The sequence below is a fragment of the Centruroides sculpturatus genome, unplaced genomic scaffold, assembly GCF_000671375.1.
Source record: "Centruroides sculpturatus isolate CEXI.00-Female unplaced genomic scaffold, Cexi_2.0 scaffold39, whole genome shotgun sequence".
NCBI lineage: Eukaryota > Metazoa > Arthropoda > Arachnida > Scorpiones > Buthidae > Centruroides > Centruroides sculpturatus.
Window position 1 is genome coordinate 1,068,308 of NW_019384314.1, and position 16,649 is coordinate 1,084,956.

Below are 16,649 nucleotides of genomic sequence, written 5' to 3' on the forward strand. Positions count from 1 at the left end.
TGTTTATATTTAAAAAAGTGTAATAAAACTAATAAAAAGTAAAAAGTAATTTCATTTATAACTTATAAAAAGTTTAAAACACATTAATAATTATTCAATTATCTGAAAGTATAATAATTAATATTCATTTAATTTTTAAACAGTTTGATTTTATACATTTTATATAATCAAATATAAAATTATTAAAGAATTACATATAAAACAAAAATATTTACAGATATATGTTTTCATTTACAATATAAAAATATTAATTTGTCAAGAATGAAACTTATTTGAGGAATTGAATAGTTTGTAAAATAATTAGTTATTTCATAATCTGCTTTAAAAAGTCAAAAAACTTAATGAAATAAGTGGTAAAAATTAAGAAGTTTTAGCAACTTTGTCACATCATATAGCTAGATTATTCTGGTCAAAGTACTATTGCTTAAATAATTAATAATTACATTAATATAAATAATAATATATGTGTAATCTTGAGACATAAATTATTTCGTAATAAAGATTAATTTATAATTAAATTTTGAACCAGTAGAAATAATTAATTCTATGGGTTCGTACTTATGTTCCACAAATATATTTTTAACATTCGAAACAATTTATTATAGAAATTTAAATTTATTCTATAATAATTTCGAATGTTAATATCATATATATTTAAATTTTACATATACTGTATCGCAACGACAAAATACAATACGCAATGATATTCCTCAATTAAAAAAATTAATTTTCTTCTACAAAATTACAGTTCATGATTTCTGATAAATCTGTTTCCTTCAGAATTTTTTCCAGTATAATGATGTTTTACAGTTCCAAACATTCCTGTAAATAATAAAAAAAAAACACAAATTTATTGTTAATATAATAAGATTAAACAAAATGTTATATTACTATGTTATTATTAGTTTTTCTTATTTTATTAGTATTAGTTTATAATCATATTCTATACATCTATCTATTCTTAGATCTTTACCATCTGTGATGAGTAGCATAAAAATGTTTTACCACTCTTTTCTACTAGTCGTATGGCTAGAGTTGTAAATAGTTTTTCAAGCAACTTCCTTCTGAACTGTCATGAGTTACCATTGTTTCAACAAGTTAACCTTTTTATTGTATAATGTTATAGCTATTAGTAAGTTTATTTACAAATAGTTTAATTTTTGTCTGATCTTTTAATTTTTCTTTCTATTTACCTTATGCTAATTATTTGTAGACAATTTGGTTCAAAGGCTTGCAAGTCTTTTAATTTCTTTATTTCAAATAAGTCATATTTGAGATTATAATAGTTTTATCAATTTTATTTTTGTTTTGTTTCTTTTAAATATTTGTTTAATCTGTTTATAGATGATGTTCACAGGCTCTATTAACTATTTGTTTTATTATTTCAAGGAAGTTAAGATCACTTGTGATTAATGTGTCTAGGCAAATTTTTTTTCGCTTACTGTAAGTTTGCAACTGAAAATGAAATCTATTACTTCTTGATTTTTTTTTCCAATAAACATTGCATCAGTTTTATTGGTATTTTATTGTCGTCTCATATTTCATTACTTTCCTTTAATTCGATGATCGAATTCTTTTTATCTTCTTTTGTTTGTAGCTGAGAGAACAATGTTGTCTACAAATTTTCTATAGTTTAAATGATGCATGTTTAATTTTATTCTATATTTTTCCAAAGTTTCTGTAGCTATTTTATATCTGTGAAGGTTGAAAAAATAGAATAAGACACAAAGATTCTTGGATGATAGTCTGTTTATTCATTTTATTATAATGTTTTCTGTAAAATTTTTCTTTTTGTAATATTTTCTGAATAAAATTTTGACTCTTTTGTTCAATAATTTTTTCTGTACTATTTCAATCAAATTATCTCTGTTAGTGAAATAAAATGCTTATTTTAAATCCATAAAGTAAAAAACACATTTTGACCATATTCCAAGGAATATTTAGGATTATAAAAATTGTTGAATGGCATTGTTTAAATCAAGGTTTACTCAATTTCTAATAATGCTGTTTAATTCTATTTATGATAAAACTATTCAATTTGTTAAAGGATAAGAAATCCTCAAGAGAAACTCAATTAATTTTCAAAGCACTGCAACAACAAGAAAAAAATTTTGCACTTCACGAATGTTTTTGCCTTGCTTCAGATGAATGTTGCCTTTCATTGACAGAACACAAAATTAAAATTGAAAATTCAATTGTTTGTATCAAGCAAATCATATCACTATCTGTTGAGAATGAAATGGATTTAAAACAAATGGAAGGCATTGGAGTGTCTGCCTAAATATTATGAAAAATGAAACAAATGCCATGCATCAATCTGCGCATGTGGAAGAGATCCTATGTTAACTAAATACTTATAGTGCCGGTTTGTAAAGCCCTGCCAACAGAAAATGTTCCTCTGTTTGATTGATACATGTAGTGTTTAAACTTGCTTTAAAAATTTATAAAGCTTCTAAATACTGAAGCCGGTTAATGCATTGTCATTTAACATAGTGTGAAGTGTTCTTTCTTGTCTCAATCAATTACATTAGCATAATCAAATATTCTTAATATAATAATTTGTTAACATTCTTATATATGTTTCATATGACAACGATTATGACTGGATTCTTAAAATATTGTAAAATAAACAGAAATGCTTATTAACCTGCAAGACAACTTTGTAAGCAAATACTGTACTAAATGTTTTCCAATTATCAATACCAAATGAAGGTAATATAACTTAATGTCTTTACTTTTATATAATGACAATAAATGTAAATGAATGCAAAACTTTCAAAATAAATGTTATCTATTTTAATAAAAACTATTACCTCTGTGTGTTCCTTCTTTAGGTTGACTTGGAGGTAACGGATTATAAAATAGTGCATCAATTGTATCATCATCATCACTCATTTCTAGCTGTAATAATAATATAGTTAAAAATTTAATTACTAAATATTTAATAAATATTGCATTTAATTCTTTTACCTCCAAATATTAAAACTGTAAATATAACTACATCTTAAATCAGGTGAAAAATCTGAAAAATCATATATTAGATTTGTAAGAAATTTTGAAAGGATTTTTCTAGTATTACTATACTTTTCTCTTATTACATTATTATCCTTGTTTTTAATTGTTCACATGAATTTTAATTTTAAAAAGAACTACTGATTCTGATGATATGAAAAATTTATTTTCTAAAATACTGAACAATTCTAAAATATTTTGACACTCAAAGAAAAACCATTTGTTTTATTTATAATGAGAAATAATGTTTTCAAACTTTAAAATTATCTTTCACATATATATATATTAAATTCAGAAAAATTACTTCTCACTAAAATTTTATATATAGCAATTCTCCTTATAATACAAATACTTTAAAAAAAATGGAAGTATAATTTTAATGCAGTAAAATGCTAAATGGAACAGCAAACAATAATTTAAATAATCAATTAAAACAATTAAAAAGTTATATTACATTTACATTTTTATCTAAACAATTTATAATTTTTCATGACAAGACTAAGATGTTAATAAACATTCAAGTAATCCTGAAGTGTTTATTAGCATTTTTCACTTTCTTGTTGTCTAAGGAATTTTGCTTTACTAAAAAATAATCTTTTTAGTCACTTTACATCAATTTTCATAATTTCGTACTGTAATTCTCAGATGGTTTATGACAGACAGACTCATACCAAACATCACATTTTATATAACAGCATACATGATAACATGAGCAACCCAGGATATTTTCAATTAAAAATTGAATTTTGACTATTTACAAAAAATTTTTTTATAATTTTTCGAGTCTATCTTTCATCCTTTTAACACATAGATAGACTCGAAAAATTATAAAAAAATTTTTTGTAAATAGTCAAAATTCAATTTTTAATTGAAAATATCCTGGGTTGCTCATGTTATCATGTATGCTGTTATGCAAATGAACTTTATGATTACCCAAAATTACCACCAGGAGGCCTGAACTAGTTATATATTGTGCTAAAGAACATGGTAGTTATGGTCAGAAATAGTAACCATTGTTTTAATGTTAAAAAACGCCGAATCCTCAAACAAAAGGTCGGCGTTTCGATCGTTTTTAACTTTGTGTGTGTTTCGTTATAATTTATCACGTGTTCTGTGGAAGTTCATCCAAGCCAATATACTGTTACTTCTGTGGTGTGTTAAAAGGATGAAAGATAGACTCGAAAAATTATAAAAAAATTTTATTGTAAATAGTCAAAATTCAATTTTTAATCACATTTTATGTCCGGCTCGGTGGTGTTTGTGCGAGTCCATCTATTGTAAACAGCTTGAGATAGTTTCGACATTGTTTTGAATCATCAAACGAGACAAAGGCAGCATCACGGGAGACATTATGAATGGTTGCAAAAATCGGCTTACAGCAATGTTTTGGAAGCTGTATGTTGGAAAAAATGTATCACCACCAAAGGAAATTAGTTGGTAGGTGATTGTTCATCAGTATTTTAAACTATTCAAGGCAAGGAGCTATATGTTTAGTCTCCAAACTTTTGGATCCTGCTACATATGTGAGGTCTATTCTTATAAGCAAAGCAGGACATGTGTTTCAAAAATACAAAAAAGAAGCAATTTTCACATATAAGAATATGCTCTTCTATGTGTGAAAATGCAATATTCTTTCTTTTATATTAGCGTAAATATATCTAAACAATACACTTCTACAAACAGTAAAAGAAGTAAACTTTCTGGGAGTCACTTTTGATTGGAACACAACATTTAAAGTACATTTTTCTAGAATTAATAACAAAGCAAAGCAGGCTATTGATAACCTATTGCTTTTATGTTCAACTCTGGAAACCTCAAACTTATATATTCATATGAAACTCTATAACTCAATAATCAATCTTATCATTTACTATGCAAGTCCAATCTGGGGCCTAGATTATCTATACAAACTTAAACGTCTCCACATCTACTTCCTCCATAAACTACTTCATTTAGAAAGGTCAGTTCCTGGTTATGCTATATGCCACGAAACTAATCGTATTTGGTCCTTTCCTTTTTTCTTAAAATGAATAATTAAATTCTACTACTGACTGAAATTTAAAAGTGATAACAATATAACTTTTTTACGTCAGGAAATAATTAAACAAAGCAAAAATTTAAAAACCGAGCAGTTTTGGCAAAACAAGTTCTATAGAATCTTGAATGCATTTGGAGTATTAGAGTTATTATTTAAAGATAATCTTCAAGATTGGAAGTATGATTATCTCAAATCCATAAATAAAGACCAAACTAACTTAAGTCAAAGCAATTATCATCCTTGGTATATAAATTTATTACAAATACCATCTTCTTAACCGTACATATCTAAATCAATAAACCTCAATGTGAAAAGATTAATAGCCCAATTATGTCTCAACAAATATTCACTTTTTATTAATAATACTTATATTAACTTTTCAAACACTCAATGTTTTTAGTGTAAATCTGAAGCTTTCTCGATGTGCCATTTACTTAAAAACTGTCAAGGCCTTGCAAGCATGCACGATTCACATGACATTAAATGGATACTCAACTGTAGTTCACCTCTCAAATTCAGAAAGAACTTAAACAATCTCAATAAAAAAGATCTTTACAAACTATATAACTACTTCATCAAGATTGTAGGAACATTAAAGAAGTAAGGAAACTCAACATATACTAATACTCTACAAAAGTTAACTGTTTCTGCATTGTCGCTTTTGTTAAAACCATTATCTTTGCTTATGTTTTTAATGGGTTTTTATGGAATCTATTGTAAAATAATTGTATGGGTTTGATAGCTTGAAAGTGGTTTCAATATTTTTTGTAAATTACTATTGTCAATCATTATCTAGCATTATGTTCTATCCCCTGCAACAGGGAAACTCTTCCCTTCTGTTAATAAAGATTAATTGATTGATAATTATAGTAATTATTATAAATATTATAATAAATTTTGTGAAATATTAGCATAAATATGGTCATTTGATTAGTACATTCTGATAAAGATGATTGAACTGAATACAGTTGACATCCCTATAACACTGTTGATTATTCCATTTTATATGAATTCCATGTTGTATGAGTCACTTAGATTTTACAAATACATGAGCCATTCACAGCCCGGCACACGTATTTGTAAAATCTAAGTGACTCATACAACATGGAATTCATTTAAAATGGAATAATCAACAGTGTTATAGGGGGTTGACTGTACATTATTGATTATTAAACTGCTTATGATTTACATAAAATTAATTGTAAGTAAATATTTTCTTTATGAATATATTCAAAACTTAATTCAAAGTTTGTAGATTTTCTAATATTTTTGTCTTTTCCAAGTTATAAAAAAATTTTTTTAAATTTTGTTATAAGAATTGAAATGCTAATCTCTAAATTATTAAATGAAAATGCCATTTATTATTTTCTTCATATAACCTTCCAAATTGAAAAACTTTTCAAACTCTTGACATTTCACAGCTGATTTCTATGCAGTTGTTAGATGTCAAGAGACATGATATTGTTTGACATGTCAAATTTGTAGATAAAAGGATATCGACCCATAATTCATAAAATAGCTTATATATTTTATATCATTTAAGACTATTTGATAGTTATTCTAATAAGATTTCATAAATTACCTATTTATGAAATCTCTATTAATACATTTGAGAAATATAAATCAATAAATTAAATAATTTACTTTATGATCATTAGTTAAATATTTAAATATAAAAATAATACATAAATTTCTCTGTTTTTGGTATAGCACAACGAATTGTCTATTGTAATATGAGATCTTAACAACTGAAATTTCTGTTGTTAAAACTGTGAAAATATTTCACAATAATCCTCAAAACAGTGCAATAACAATTCTTCTTGGATGTGATTGAATAACATCCAAGAAGAAACAATTAATTAAGGAGCTAATATTGGTTCCTTAATTAATTAATGGTTTATTCTTGGATAATATTGGTTATTTCATGATATTCTTGCAATCTTTCAATTACAAAAATAGTGCAAGTTACTGTCAAGTCAGCATTGATACAGGGACTCTGATGGCATCTAGGAACCCAGAGTAGTCTTAGGATTACAATGAACCAGAAGTATCAGGTAGTGGTCTCAAGCAGAAATTGTTGCTCATAGTTGATCAGTACATATCTTGTTTTCAACATTTACAAAGCTTTGGAACCTTTGCCAGATGGCAAAACATCACTACTCCTCATGATTCAGGCAATATTGACAGACTTTGCTGACAAAATGTAAAGATTGTGAAGTCAAACAGAGTGATTGTGCTGATGGGGTCTCAGTACAGTACTGTGAAAGAAAAAAATTCAAAAATGCAAATGCATTAGCAATCTTGTGAGCAAACACACTTATGATAAAACTATATGAGAGATCTTCCAAACTTTTTACAGAATGGATACTTTATAACAACTGGTGCTGTGTTGGCAGAGGAAGTTTAGAGAATAGGATGTCCTCTAACAAACCATATACAGTAAAACCTTGATCTATCATTTTTGGTGAGACTTGGGGGAGAAAACAACTGATAGGAAATTTATGATGTCAATGTTTTTATTGTTTATCTCATAGGAAACATATATTTTCCAGTGATGCACCTATATGATGGCTTTCTGTAATACTAAATGATATGGCACTTGCACGCAAACATGCATTTATTCTACATTTTAAAAAATTGTGAAGAATACTGAAATTTGTTCTATTTTCTTTTAGTAAGAATACCTAATGTATTGATATATCAGAGACAGCTGATCAGAAAAATTCAATATTGTGTAAAAATGCATTACTTATATGGTAAACAACAACAGTATAATGTGTGCATTTGCCATTACTAATAAATCTGAAGACCCTATGTTGGTATAGAAGATTATGTGGAAAAGTTTGTTTCTAATTTTTTGGATAACCAATTCAAAATACATTTTTGTATGCACAATCTTCATTTAAGTACATAATATGCTCGTAATTTATGATGACAACCATCTTAACTTCTGTTTTCAGTGCCCACTGCAGTGGATAACTTAAAGTGAAAATAGTTTAACTAGTTAAGCTATTATATTTGAACATATTTGGCTTATTTTACCAGAAAACACACCCAATATGTACAATAAAATAAAATACATTTAATTGCTATGTAAATAACCATAAGAATTATCCAGGAAAAGACAAAAATCTTTCTTTTGACATGATTATATTAAAGTACAGTACTGTATTTTATTACCCTATTAGATAAGTATAGTATAATAAGAGGAGGTATTTGGAAAATTGGTTTAGTTTCATACACAAAGTAATATTTGTGTATGAAACTTTTAACTTTGAATTTAACTTTTAAATATGGGGAGCTTTTATTATTTTAGTACACAAAATCAGTGTATCAATTTAGTGTCCTCTATTCTGGGTAGAACGATTGATGCTGGATAATATATTTCTTTCAGTTAAAATACAGAATGAACATTGCAGGAACAAAGAATATAGGAAAAATTAAATTATATATATATGGGTCCTTATTTGGGACTGGAGAAAACAACTGATAGATGCAGGAAAACTGTTGATATGGGAATGATAGATCAAGGTTTCACTGTAATAGTTGATGCCCATCTATTTCACTAAAAAGCAGACTGTGGGTAGTGAAAAAGTTTTTTGATGTGTGTATTATAACTAAGATGATTCTTCAAACTTTATAAATAGCTAAATTCAACTTTATTGAAGATTCAGTATAAAAATCTAACAAGTTCCAAATATTTTAAATTTTTTAGCTTATCGTCAGAGAACTTATCAGAAAAACAAAAGATCAAGGTTCAAAACATTCAAATCCATTCTAAAATCTGTTGCAAACTCTGTTTCATAGGTATGAGATTTTTTCCAGTTTGTTCTTTGTCTGAAGAAGATAAAGTTGTAATTTTGATGAAAATAATATTTTTGTCTTTGCTTTTAGTTGTTTTGAAACTTAACATCAAAAGAATTTATCTGTACTTTCAGTTTTATTAAATAACTTTCTTTAATGTATAAAGCTGAGAATTAAAAACCTGAGAATGTATTCAGATCTTTATGAATGGAATTGTACAGTAATTATAATTCTTTATTTGTACAACTTAAAAGTTTCTGTTATTAAATAATTCAGAAAAATTCTCATCAATAATATCGTGTCATTTAGGTAACCATAATGAAAATTCCTATTTCATATATATCAATATAATCTATGCTTTTGTATTCTGAACTTGGTAACATTTGCATCCCCTATTTTTGAATTAGGTATATTTATGAGCAATTTTTCTAAAATGTTCTGGAATTTTAAGGAATTAATGTGAGGAAAATGATATAGAACTATTTGAAGCAGATAAAAATATTTTAATCAATGTACAGAACTGTAATAAATCAGCTCTTTTCCTATATTTTTGTATATACCATAGAAATGAAAAAATTTAAAATCTTAGTAGATGTTTACAGTAGAAGCTCTATATTTGCACATTGTTTATTCAATGATTTCACACATTTGTGGTTCAATATTTGTAATGATTTTCATATTAATTAGCCCAAATTTAGTTATTTACAGAAAGATTTAAAAAAGAAATGAAACAATGGAAGAAGAGAAAATTAAATGATTTTTGATGTTAGCTTAAACACACTATTGCAAATCATGCTGTCAATCATTAAACTGCACTAGTAGATGCTATCTCTTAGTTTCTTGCATAATATTAAAATATGAAAATACAGAAATAGTAAACATCAGTTTTTAAATTAGTAAGTATTATAATCATAAACATTGTGTTTTATTTTTCAGATAGTTATGTTTTCTTTAATTGTTACAAATCAGCAATTTCATCTAAATGTAAAGATGTAAATGTCAAAAAGACCAAAGAAAATCATATCTTCCAAAGACAAAATTTAAGTACTGAATCATTTGCAGGGAGAAGATGCATCACCCATGGTTGTTCATGCTTTTGTCAAAAATTAATCTATCATAAAAAAAAAAGAAAGATTAGTGATAGCAATATTTCATCATAAAAAACATATTATTATTTTCTAATTGTATATTTTTTTCAATCCTCCAAGCTTATTTTTTCAATGTATTTCTCCTTTTTTTATTCATGCAAATTTTTTAGAATGTAACCCCTGCAAATATGGGGCTTCTACATAAGTTATTTGTATAGCAATAATGTGAAGTCAAAATATTGCTTAAATATAGAAATAATTTTAAATAAATAAATTTTGAAATCTACAAGAGTATAAAAATACAATTGTTGCAAAGACTTCATAATTGCATTTTTAATAAATCCTTTATTAGAAATAATTTACTGTAGTAGAAATAAACCAAAACTACATAATATCAAAAATATTTTTTACATACTCAGTGTTGAAGACAACATGCAGCATCCTACACTGCCTCACCCTATATGTTAAACAAACATAATATAATTTTAAGCAATTTATTATTGCTTATATTATATCATTTATGATATATTTCAAAAAATATATTTCATCCATTGGTTTTATATTAGTATTCTATATATTAATTTGTTATTTGTAAAGAAATGTGTTATGAATTATGATTATAAAAATTGTATTTTTGTTTAAAATGTTCTATAAATCTGTTAATTTTTGTGTTTCTTTATTGTAATTAAGTTTTATTTACAAATTTTATATATATTATTTTACTAAAATTAAATATTTTAAAACAATTTATCAGAAAATGTCTTATAAAACATTGTTTTTACAATTACAGGTGCTCTCCTAGTTACAAACAACTTGACTATACATCTAATGTTTAAATTTCTCATAGATTCTGAAATCTGTTACCATTCATAGGATGGCATTGAAGTCAGTCTTTGACCAGTGATAAATAATAAATTTTTAATAAATAATTAATGTGGGTTTATTTCAATTGTGTATTGTTATTTTTCCTTTTCATGTGAGTTGTGAAGTACCATTGAACTTGATACCTTTGGAGTAACAATGTTTTCCATTATTGTTTGCAATTTTAATCAACTTTTATGCTTAGTGCTTCAAAAATGCATCCAAAATGCAATTGTAAATCTAGCAGTGGAGATAAATGCAAGAAGTATCGTTCTTTTACTATGGAAACTAAACTGGAAAATATAAAACTAAATACATTAAGTGAAAAAAACCATGTTTGAAACATCTGCTACTAAGCAGTAGTGAGCAGGTAGAAAAGCATAATATATTCTACATTGAAGGATCAAACATTAACAATAAGTGATTATTCTGTGTACAAACGTACTGTCTAGGTTAGTTTTGACTTATGAACATTTCAACTTATGACAAAACCTCAGGAACCTAACCTGTTTGTAAGTAGGGACACATCTATAATGTATAGATGTTTGAGCACATTGGTAGGTAAATTGTTTTTATACTGCAATGAATGTGCTAATATGCAAATTTTAATTTCTATTTCAACAAGTATTTTAACTAATTTTTCTAGATATTTTACTTATATAGAAGAGCATCTTATCCTTAGAGGATAGTTATCAATATAATATGAAATTATAATTATTTTGTAATCAAGTTTAATTATGAAAACTTACTGAATTTTCTTTAGGTTTAATTACTTTCATGAATTGTCCTATTCTATTAGCTTCTTTTCTTTCATAATTTTTCACAGAAGTAGAATCTAAAAATTTCAACTTTGGCAATTTATATAATGTATAATACCTGAAAAATATTTTATTATTACTGATATCATTTAACAATTACAGAATAATAATTATTTATTAAAATTTATTTGATTATTAAAATTCATTAAATTCAATAACATATTAAAGTTATTTTATTTTTATAATCCAAGACCATAATATTTATTTCTCTGCCAACACAGTATTTATAGCCCAAGAGCTTCAACAGTCAGATGACTGAGGCAGTTAATGCACTTAACAGCCTCAACCATTTGCTCTCTGCAACTGCCATTGGCAAAGTGATCCTGAAGGACCCAGGATCATATCAAGACAAGCAACCCCAAGAATTTTTACGAGTTGTCTATCCCGGATATATCAGGTGCAGTCCAACATTGCCCAGCCACCACTATTGTGGGTCTGGTCAAATGTGTAATGGACATGAAAAAATAGCCCTCTGTGCTCACATGGCAGAAAGCGTAAAAAATAAAAATAAATAAACTACACTTTAGAAGTACTCAATCAGATGGATATATAGCATATTACATGGGTGGCCACACCTTGTATCACCTATCAGAAATATGTGAGAACCACAGATTTCATAGAGACCAAAGAATATCTTTTATTGAAGCGATATTTTATATCAAATAAAGTTAAAATACTATAGTTATCATTGCTCTATATAGCTATCAAAGTGCACTTACAACTGACTAAGTAATCATATATTTAACTCCTTTGACTTTACAAAAGTATGCTCAGCTTTCACTTGCCTGTTTAAGCCAGTAGTGATACAAATGCATAACATACTGTAAATGGTCAGTAAACTTACATATATGTGAGTAATATGTACCAAGTTTATAAAAAGAAATTGGACAGATGATCTGATAGTAAGGATCTAGAAGAGCTGTATGCAGCTTGTAAGCCAAATTTGACCACTGTGAACACATTATATATGGGTATTTTTAAATACAATTATCATTATTCTTGAGACTAATTTATACTGAGAATATGGTTGGATACTATTTTAACCAAACTTTTTACATTAAATATACATCTAAATAACAATTTGATAACACTAGCTATAGTTACAATTACTGTATATCAAATACATAAAATCTGAAATATTCTTACCCAAACAAAAACATCTGAGACATAAAAATTGTACCAAGTAAAAAATTATAGCAATTCAGATGACAATCAAATATTTTTCTTAAGAATTTTTCTTTGGTAAAGATAAGCTGGTGCAAGTGAAATGTAGAAAACAATAATACAGGGAAAAATCTTGTAGATATCAATTTGAAGTGCCAAGCCTATCTTTACCAAAGAAAAACCACTGAGAAAAATTTAACTGTTGTCTAAGTTGTCATAATTTTTTATTAGGTGCAATTTTTTTACAATTCAGATGTTTTCATTTGACTATCAATTGTTTTTTGGTTATGACTGTGTTATATTATCAAGACTTAAGAAAATAACATACATTTCAGTCATTGTCTTAGGTTTTGGTGACGGCCACCAGCTGAATGCTTTCAATATGTCGTTTAGTACAATTGTTATAAAAAGTTTTAATTGGCATAAATTTGAGCTTTTGTTATTTTGAATAAGATTTTCAAGAAAAATCATTTGTTTCAATGCAATTTTATCCCTTATAAGCATAAAATTAAGCAATAAAAGCGAAATAACTCTTTGGGAAACCACTATAAACTTTCACCTATTGACCTGGAAGTTTTGCAAGCATCTCATTAATAACAAGAGGGGCTAAGTTTAAAATTTGAACTTTCTAGACCCAGTATATTTTTCCTAGGAGCATCTGGAGTGCCAGAAGAACAGAAAAAAAGAACAAAATACAGATTTTGCAAATTTTTTGCTGTTTGTTATATTTCAGCAATCTATAAAAAAAATCAGAAATTTTGCATACTACCTAAGAATACAATTATTTTTTGAATGAGATATTCAGAATTACTCAGAGATATCAACCCCTGAAAATTGGCAAATCTGATTCTAGTCAGCCAGTGACTTTTTACTTGTCATGGAGTCATTGCCATGGCTCTTGATAAATTTTAAAAATAAATCATACAAGAGAAATGAATAAAATATTTTAAATCTTATTAATTTTTCTTTCAAAAATTAAAAAATTTGATAGCATTTAACATCAAAAATCTTATCTCACAAGTAATAAACCAAAGTATTATTCTTTTGTAATATTGTTATGTCAACTTGATAATGATTTAAAATAAATAAGTGTATTTTATTTTCTTGCATTTTATTCCTATTCCAAGAAGATAAATCTCTATCAAATAAATATGTATTATCTTTAATAGAGGAAAATTATAAGCTAAATCATTAGGTCAAGAATTATTTTACACTGTATTAAACTTATATCAATAAAAGTAATTCAGCTATAGAGCAATATTATGAACCTACACATTAATCTTTTCTTAGGTAGATGTAAAGCATCATTTATCTGAATCAATTGGGGACTGGGGTTGTTTGGATAACTTATTTTTCAGATAACCGATTATGTACGAAAAAATATATTAACCTATCCCGTGTTGAAATTTTTCTCCGTTGCACGTCACTTCGCATTGAATTTTCATTGATGTTAAGCCTAATGTAAATTTTTTAAAATAATAATCGTGGCTATTGTATCATTAAAAATTATTTCTTTATTTTGTACAAACAAAATAAATATATTGAAAAGTATAAAAACAAAAAACTTATAGTTTGGAAGTTAATCTAGTATCAAAAACATTCAATTCAGTACAACACAGTCCGACTGGAATGCTTTCGGTTAACCGACATTTCAATTGATTGGCTTTCAGATAAACGACGCTCTATTGTTTTAAAATTTATGAAATGTGAAATACTTAATTGATAAATAATATTTTATAAACATACAATTTTAAATATAAAATTATATGGTTTAATATATTTTTATACAACAGGATTTAAATAATTTTCAAAATTATTTATTTATTTAATCTAAAACAAAAGATATAAAAGAATCAGAAATATTTGTTTGAATGCAATCTTTTTTAAGATTTACCCAGACAAGTACAGTAGAGCATCGATTATCCGACCCCTGATTAACCGTCACATCGGTTAACCGACCGTTCTAGTCGGCAAATTTGAAATGTCCACTAGTGATGTGGTGCTACAATATTTGGCCATGTCTTGGCTATTTTAATATTATTTTTGTTAAATTTTTGCATGTTTTAGCTGGCAACACAGCTTGACCATGGAAGGAAGGCCAGTATTTAAACGAGACTTAATTTTCTAATTATGAGTGGTTGTTTGTTTTGTGAGCAATAAAATAATTTTTAATGATATAATAGCGACGATTATTATTTTTAAAAAATTTGTTAGGCTTAACATCTATGAAAATTCAACGCGAAGTTGATTAATAGTGATATACTAATATACTATACTAATAATGTATTTTTTTCATTCATTTCGGTTATCCGATTTTTTCAATTATCCGACCAATCCGAGTCCCCAATTGAGTCAGATAATCGATGCTCTACTGTATATAATATTTAAAATCAGAACTTGTTTATTGGCAGAGAGAAATAAGATTGAAAAAATTTGTGCCCTATCAAAAAATTAGAAAATAACAACATTACTTATATGTAACGACAAGACTATTTTATAACAACATTACGATTATTTCATAAACAAAATAAAGTATTTCTAAGCATGTGATATATTGAAATTTAAAAATGAAAAGAATTAAAATTAATTAATCAATTAGAATCATCACAGAAACAAAATAATCCTTCCCTATTTGAATTCAAAACTGAAACAGCAACAAGATTGGTAATTTATTGTCTATTACATTATAAATGTGACAATAAAAAATATAACTAATTTTGTCAGCAATAATTAATTCATAAACATCAGATATTAAATATATAAAGTAAGCAAGACAGTATCTTTATGACAATTATTAGGATCAAAAATAGCTACTGTATCATTTTACTACTTATCTTAATTTTATCAGGTTTGACGTATTAATGTTAAGTTATATAATCATTTTATTATATTGATAGTTTATGCCATCATACATAAATTATTCTATTCTTGAAATACTGAATCAATTTTATAGGAATTTTCATCTTTCGGAACTTTAAATCTTAAAATTATTAATTTTGAGAATTTGAATGAATACATAACTAATATTCTTATCATGAATTAATAAAATCTACAATTAATTTTAATTTTAAATATAGGTAATGCAATAATAATAATTCAAACATGTACAGTACTTACCTATACCTCTGATAATCATCATCATCCTTATCATTACTGGATAACTGATCTGGACATGCAGGATTTCCAAGAAAACTTAAATATGTTAAATTTGGATAATACTGATTTATACTGTCTAATAAACCATCTAAATCCTGAAACTATATTAAGACACTATAAAACAAATGATTTCAACTAAAACATTATTATTATTAATATAAAAATATTAAGTTATTAAGATTACATATACATGTATACAGGTTAACTATTTTCCATAATATAACTGCAAAATATATATCTGTTTATTTTTAGTTGTTGAAATGAGAAAATAAAATTATTTATGAAAAAATAAATTTTACTATATATTTCCTACATTTAAATTTAATCAGCAAATCCTTCAAAAAAGTTTAGAATAGTTTACTACAATCTAATTAAATTATATACAGTTAAAATTTTATAATAAAAATACATGAAATTTAGAATTACAGTAGAGCCTCGATTATCCAACTCAATTGGGGACTGGGGTTGGTCAGATAATTGAAAAGTCGGATAACCGAAAAGTATGAAAAAATCCATTATTAGTGTAGTATATTATTATATCCCATGTACAGTGGTACCTCAGGATACGAAATTAATCCGTTCCGAAACTGAGATCGTATCATGAAAATGTCGTAAGGTGGATCATCTTTTCCCATACGATTACATGTAAAACCAAATAATTCGTTCCAACGCGAAAAACATACTCAAATTAAAGCCAAGTAATACATT

At 26.2% G+C, this 16,649-nt stretch overlaps 1 protein-coding gene across 1 annotated transcript in view; it reads right to left on the bottom strand.

Moving 5' to 3' along the window:
- Positions 1-206: 206 nt before the first annotated feature.
- LOC111622990 (leucine-rich melanocyte differentiation-associated protein-like) overlaps positions 207-16,649 on the bottom strand; it is a 24,244-nt gene continuing 7,801 nt past the window's right edge. Inside the window, exons 5-8 of the mRNA XM_023365472.1 lie at positions 15,903-16,042; positions 11,553-11,679; positions 2,814-2,901; positions 207-822 (exon numbers count right to left, since the gene is read on the bottom strand). Of these exons, the coding sequence (XP_023221240.1) occupies positions 743-822; positions 2,814-2,901; positions 11,553-11,679; positions 15,903-16,042 (435 nt within the window). The 3' untranslated portion in view covers positions 207-742. The remainder of the gene's footprint in view (positions 823-2,813; positions 2,902-11,552; positions 11,680-15,902; positions 16,043-16,649) is intronic.